General features: G+C 39.2%; 1 protein-coding gene across 1 annotated transcript in view; it reads right to left on the reverse strand.

Annotated features, from left to right (window-relative positions):
- LOC137428348 (perilipin-1-like) overlaps window positions 1–5,856 on the reverse strand; it is a 40,772-nt gene extending 34,916 nt beyond the window's left edge. Inside the window, exons 1-3 of the mRNA XM_078777188.1 lie at window positions 5,728–5,856; window positions 4,474–4,669; window positions 4,168–4,250 (exon numbers count right to left, since the gene is read on the reverse strand). Coding sequence (XP_078633314.1) covers window positions 4,168–4,250; window positions 4,474–4,669; window positions 5,728–5,760 — 312 coding nt within the window. The 5' untranslated portion in view covers window positions 5,761–5,856. The remainder of the gene's footprint in view (window positions 1–4,167; window positions 4,251–4,473; window positions 4,670–5,727) is intronic.
- Between the last annotated feature and the right edge of the window lie 1,782 nt (window positions 5,857–7,638).

A 7,638-nucleotide genomic window follows, 5' to 3' on the forward strand; every position in this document is an offset into this window, starting at 1 on the left:
CTTTGCGAATGGACCAAACCATTCATGTAAATAGAGGGGGGGGGGGGGTTCTGTGGTCGTTGCGAATGGACCAAACCATTGTTTTTTTTTTGCAGTTTTTTTTTTTTTTGCAGTTTTTTTTTTTTTGCAAGGAACGGGCACCCACGTACGGGCACGTCCTAGCTTATATATAGTACGGGCATGCCCTAGTGTATACAAGTTATGTATGTTTATTTTTGTTTTACATTAAATAATATAGCTTATATTTTACAATCTTCTATGTCTTCATTTATGTAAGTGCCTTGTTTGTCAGCTATGTTGGAACTAATATACTCCGCAAACAAGGCACTTCCAAATCCACACTACTTTCCTGAAATTCAAATGTTATAAAACATAAATTTTACATAAAGTCCCCGCTAAAATAATACATCTTCAACTCATCAAGACTCTTTCACATACATGTGACCTATAGAATAGTAGTGCCTCATATATTTAGTATAAATGGAACATTTTAGAAGTGCCTCTGAATGAAATTGCAGTCTTATGGTCTCGCGCCACCAAATATTCTATGGCCATTTGGCAGCCATCTTGGATTTTCACTAAAGTGTGAAATTCAATTTTTATTAACACCTTATCACATAGAGTAAGTTAATTTGGACCTATCATGATGAGAAAAAGTCATACAACAATGATATTGGTTGGAATCTGGAAATATTGAAAATTGGCACGTTTTGTGATTTAGGGGGTAGGGGTAGCTGATCATGCATAAAACACATTTTCTGAGAACTTGGGTATATTCCTGAAGATTTGCTAATGAAGAGGAGGGATCTGGGCAAATTTTAAAACTATTTTGAAAGAAATTGACCAAAGAACAACTTCACAGTATGCAATTTAGTGATTTGGAAAAATCAAAATGAAGGCGTTTTTCAGGCATATTTTTGCCTTTTTGCTTCAATAAAACCACTTATAGATATGCCATGCACCCCAATTTGGGTGAGGATTGTTGTATGACTATATGTTATAAGGTCATAACCCTAGAGACCTTTAAGACAGCCAGATATAAGTTCTAGAGCTCAAAAATTAGAAAACACCAAAAATGTAGGCGGCCATTTTGAAAAATGGCTACAAATCTGGTCCAAACCATTTCCCAAGCTGGCAACAAGACTTTTTGGGTTCCTAGAGGTCTGGGCTTTCAGAAAAACATTGTTGCCAGCTTGTAACATGAGTGTACCCCTACCACCTTTTCTAGGCCACTTTTGGGGATATGCCTCCAGACTAGAATGTTTAATGTGGAATGACTATAATGTTTGGTGAAAAGAATGACACATTAGCTGGTCATAACTCAGGGCATAGTTGATAACTAATGAAGTAAAGATGAAAAAAAAAAAGCGGGGGCACTTTTGCCTAAAAATGATTCCAATTCATTTGGAAAGGTTTTGTAAGTGTATTTCTCAACTTGATGTCAACACGTGTTGTGTATCTGGGATGCATTTATTGACAGCCTACACAACCCACTGAGGATTTTAAGAAAGAAAATGTCTCACATTTTTCGGTCAAAAAATAAAGGCTGCATATACAAAACATGCATTTTAAGACCATTTTTTAAGGCATATACCAAAAAGGGTACAAATTTTTTTCGCAAGGTTTCCGGCAAAGCAGACCTCATTCAGCGGACGTTAATGTCCAAATCAATAGAAAAAACAAACAAAAAGTATAGCATGCCATGTCAGGTCCAACCCATTTTATTGAGCTTTTGAGCCTGTGGATCCCAGACTAAGCACTTTGGCCATGAACCTGCAATAGACATGTCCCAGGGAACGCTGTATCCGCTTATCCGCTTATCCGCTGCAGCGGACTAACGTTTTCGAAGCGGATAAGCGAATCGGAACAATCCCCGGAAACCGAAGCGGATAAGCGTAAGCGGACTACCGAAAAATTAAAGCGCATCGCGATTCGCCAAATCAGCTGTTAGCCTGAGCCGTTACTCTAGAATTGTGAATATTTATTTAAGTGAATAATAAGTGAAAACTGAATATTTTATTGGACGCTAGAGCGGCAATAGTCAAGATGGAGAGATTTCTGACTCTCCAGCCCAGCGGCAGTGCCAGGGATGGGACAGGCACACGAGCGACGCAAACCAGCAGTCCCAGCACAGCGACATCCACAACCCGGCGGTCAACATGATGGGGGACGTGATGCTTGGGTAACTCTATTTCTCAGGCATAACACGCCGCTCCCGAGCTCTGCCTCGGTCGAGCGCGTGTTCAGCTACGGGTCGGACATCCTCAGGCCTAAGAGGTCGGCCCTGGCTGCACCGAACTTCGAGGCCCTCGTCTTCATGAAGGGCAACCTCCAAATCCTCAAGAAGGCCCACGAGGTGGAGGAGGAAGACGAGGACTAGTCAACAGACTGCTAGTCTGTTGACTAGTAGACTCTTGTCAAAGAAAGGACGGGCAAATTGATTTTTCTTTAATGTAACTTGCATATATTAAAATTATATTTAAATTAACTGTAGAGTAGAGTAGAGTCGAGTGGAAAACTTTATTTCAATAAATTTTGAATAAATTTTATTTAAATAAAAATGTATATTTTTGATCTTAAAAGCTTTGTTTGTCTTTGTAGTAGTTAGAAATGGCTATTTAGGCTTAAAAAGCATTAAATTCCCTTTAGAAACGTCAAAAATCGCTTTAAAAACGTCGAAGCGCTTTTAAAAAAATCGAATCGAAGCGGATAAGCGGTAAGCGGACTAAGATTTTCGGCCGCTGAAGCGGATAAGCGAATCGGACTACACGGGCTGGCGGAGCGGATAAGCGGTAAGCGGACTTAAAATTTTCCGAATCGCGCCCACCTTTATAAACCTTACACCAGCGCTGATGTGTCCCAGGAGTGATGCCGTGTGCAGTTTGGAACAGAAGTGCTTGTGGTAGATTGGCAGGTGACGTTACATTGAGAGAACTTCCAGCATAAACCTCTTACCCATCGAATTCAAACAAATGTATACTAGATGGCTGCAGCTAAGAATTTTAGCTCAGAGGCTCGAACTTTTATTTAGATTTAATTTATTTAATAAAAAAATTTTAAAAAAACACGCAAAAGCAACCTGATGGGTTTGTGTGGAAGAGAAATTATATTGAAAAAAATATATATATATATATATATATTAGGCTTAAAATGACAGGTACTACATGACCAGTTGGAAGACCCCGTGGTCCACGAGATTACATCCTTGACAGGAATGAATCAACGAATCAAAACAAATTCATTGAGCAATAATTTTATTTCCACCACTGGACAAACCAGGAAATGCAATCAATTCAATGTGAAGCTGAAAAAACATTTACAAAATGTGAAATCACGTGCGGACATTCAACACTTATTTGCTTTGTTTACCCTGAGGCTTCGTACCGGTTGAGGATTTATAAGCATCACAGGAGCGATCGGAATCGTGGTCCTGGTGCTTCGCCTCCACCACCTGGTTTAATGGAGTTTTCTGCATAATGGAGTCAAACCCCGTTTTTAAAAATTCGACAACACCGGTTAAACGGACACGACCGCTCTCTGCAACAACCTGGATCCCGGCAGAACTCTTCCTGAACACCTCTCGCCCGGTCTTGCTCGACACAGCAACGAGTCGCCGGTAAAGGTCAAGGGACGAGGAGCTTGGTACAACAACCTTTTCATCATGTTTCACCTTCTGCAAGACAGAGGTATTAGTTTGTATACAAACACAAAAACTGAATCACGTCCACACGGCACCAACTGACCTGGCTTATCTTGTGGCAGGTATCGATCCACCTGAGAAATCAATGAATCTGCACCTGACAAAACCACCTGCCCAAACTTGGTTTTCAGTAGCGAGTCTGCACCGTCCAACACCACCTGCTTGGATCTCTCAAAACCCACTCCGACCTGGGACTTGGACCAATCCAGAAATATTTCCAAACGTTTTTGTGCAATTTGCAAATTCTTCGTTACATCAAGTACCTGGAAACAAGGAAATATAAACCAATCACCGGACAATATTTATTTTTAATTACTGCATCAGGTCACAGGAGGTACGTTTGGAAAGGTGAAGGTAGAGTCAAAAACACAACTTGATGTTCTTATTTCTCCAGTTCCAAAGAGCCAGTTGTCCCCACACTAAATTACATTCACAGGAAGATCCAGAATCACCTCCATTCTCCATACCTTGTTGGCAGGTTGATGCAAGATCGGGACCTTCTCCTCCACAAGATCCAGACCCCGGCATGCGAGCTCGTCCACAAACTTAACTGGAGGAAATAAAATGTGGAAAACTCCAAGATCATGGATATTGATGAATCATAGTGAAACAGAAAAAGGGAAATTTCAAAAACGACCCAGAACAACCTCCATCCTTCTCCAGAATCGATCACAATACAAAACTTTCCACTAAAATGAAGAAAGTTCCACAAGGTTCGAGTTGAAATAAACAGAAGTTCAGACATCACATCCGATCTGCATGGAATCACTCACTCTGCGGATGAAGAATGCTGGTGATTGGTTCGATCCCACTGGAGGTGATCACAGCTACCCCCGTAACGCCTCGTTCCACCATGTTACCAAAAGAGAGAAGAACAGGCCTCGACTCCTTCCCACACTTGTAGGCCTGAACCAAGTCATCCGCAACAGAACTGAACAGCGGTAGTGAATACAATCTCTGAAATACATTCTGTGGACAAGAACAGAAAGTTACAATGAGAGGACGTCTCACATTCCGAAACTTCATGGGATTGCCTGGTTGAGGTTTTCATGAGAACAGATGGATGCAGTTAGAGGGGGGTGGGGGGGTTATGGTTAAATCCACCAACCAAATCACTGCTTAAATTGACATGCGTCGAACAGTTTTTTCCAGAGCAAAGGTGACGAGGTTACCAGTTAAACAAGAACAGTTAACCATGGACCACAAACTTGTTACATCAAATTCATTCCAAAATAATCTGACTCATTCTTTATAAACCAACAATCTCAATCACGAGTCCGACATCAAAACTTGGCATGACAGATTTTACATTAGAAAATAGTTCCACACTTTATATGTACCAGCAACGGTACCCACCCTATGGCAGGGCTTCAATTGGGAGGCCCAAATGGAAAGGCAAAATATCAGAAATTGAAGGCTTTGTTTATTTTAAACGATTCATATAAACATCCGTTGAATCACATCACACGCAAATCAAAATCTAAACAGTACATGGCGCCCATTTTGAAAAAAGATTAGAATTCTGCAAAACGGAAGCGGCCCCTACACGTCTTTCTCAGTCGTTCTGCACACGCTGCCATGTTCCTTCGGAGCTGCACGTTTATATAAACAGTTCAAGTCGATCTACTCTCTCCTGGTACGTAGAATAAACAGTATTTGTGGAATTTCAACAAAAGCCACATCACTGTTCCATCGTGTTTGGAAAACCTGGAAAAACAATAGCCGATAGCCTATTTTACTCCCAGGGGTCCCAGGAATACCCACCCAAAATATCGTTGCGATCGGTTCAGCCGTTTTTGCGGTCCCTTCGAACGGACGGACACGGTGAATTATAGTAAGATCAAGTGAGAAATGAGAAAACAAACTTCAAACTCACCCCCGTCCGTCCGTTTCCCTCCAGACAAACACTCGCACCATCCCACCCCACTCCAAACTTCCACATTCCCACCCATACGTCCATCCCCACCAATAACTCATTCACCTGGAACTCGGCCCGACATGTTCACCTGAAGAACCAAAGAACTCACCTTGGTACCGACGCTCTGAACCTGGACGGCCATTTCGTTCAAAACAAGAAACGATTCACGGGGAGAGAACCGAGCGAGATCAAGACAAGAGCACTGAATCAATAAGAGCACCACCAGGTAGCCAACCCAAACCAGGCACAGACAAGGGAATGACGAAACGAATAAATTTCTCACCTTTTTATACAATAAACAGGAACACCTGCTCCTCTGACGTCACACCGGTGCACGACTCCAATTATAATGTTGTAATTATAACGGCCGAGCCCGAGTGCATTAACCCCATTTTCGGACTAAGTCCAACGGGGGCAAATAAAATACTTCAAATGGAAATCGATCCGCCATCGCCAAAAATGGCAGGGACAAGATTGTTAAAAAATGGACCCAGGTTGCTCCTGTTTAAAATCATTGGAGAGGCGGGGGATGGTGTGTCTGATCTTCCGGTCATTGTTGGTCATCGGAACCAGAAGCATCATAGACTGTGCAAGGCGGGCCGAAACTTCAAAAGCGAGCGGGACATCCGTATAGTTTTATGGATCTCCCATAGGCTTCTTATTGTTATTTTTAGGTTTTCTTTTCAACACAGGTATGTTCAGGTGCGTGGCGTGTATAGAGTATCGCGGCTCTGAAAACACCATATAACAATCTAATGGAAGAAGAAGAAGAACATTGAAAATTTAGCTATTACCTTTGGTCGGGGAAAAATACAACTTCTTTTTTTCTGACATTTTTGTTCATGGCGGATTAGTTACCATTATTTGTCATGGAGACGTGACGTCATCGAGTGGAAAAAAATGACTTGACTTCATTCCGATATTCATATTGACCAAATACCGAAACATTCTTAGGTTCAGAATTTAGATGATATGACAGAATTTTTATAAATCATTGATAGTAATTGTCGTCAAAAATTAAATGTATATTAAAACTTTATCACAAAATTATATATAGATTAAAACTTGAACGCAAAATTATATAGAGATTAAAACTTTAATACAAAATTATATATAGATTAAAACTTTACGACAAAATTATATATCGATGAAAACTTCAATACAAAATTATATGTAGATTAAAACTTTAATACAAAATTAGATATAGATTAAAACTTTAATACAAAATTAGATATAAATTAAAACTTTAATACAAAATTAGATATAGATTAAAACTTTAATACAAAATTATATATAGATTAAAACTTTACGACAAAATCATATATCGATGAAAACTTCAATACAAAATTATATGTAGATTAAAACTTCAATACAAAATTATATGTAGATTAAAACTTCAATACAAAATTTTATATAGATTAAAACTTTACGACAAAATTATATATCGATGAAAACTTCAATACAAAATTATATGTAGATTAAAACTTCAATACAAAATTATATGTAGATTAAAACTTTACGACAAAATTATATATCGATGAAAACTTCAATACAAAATTATATATAGATTAAAACTTTACGACAAAATTATATATCGATGAAAACTTCAATACAAAATTATATGTAGATTAAAACTTTAATACAAAATTAGATATAGATTAAAACTTTAATACAAAATTATATATAGATTAAAACTTTACGACAAAATCATATATCGATGAAAACTTCAATACAAAATTATATGTAGATTAAAACTTCAATACAAAATTATATGTAGATTAAAACTTCAATACAAAATTTTATATATAGATCTTGGTCTTGCTGCCCCAGCTCTCTCTGTGCTCTGTCCCCCAAATATTCCTACAGGTCGTACAAGATCTGCCTGCAACCCTCTGATGGTTAAACTGCCGAAATCTCGGCTATCTGCTCACCTTCACTCTTTCATTCCTATTTTCTCCCGCCTCTGGAACAAACTCCCACACTCCCTTCAATCCCACTCCACCCTCCAGGTCTTTAAAAC

This window comes from Myxine glutinosa, chromosome 5 (assembly GCF_964187855.1).
Source record: "Myxine glutinosa chromosome 5, kmMyxGlut1.1, whole genome shotgun sequence".
In the NCBI taxonomy this organism is placed as follows: Eukaryota; Metazoa; Chordata; class Myxini; order Myxiniformes; family Myxinidae; genus Myxine; species Myxine glutinosa.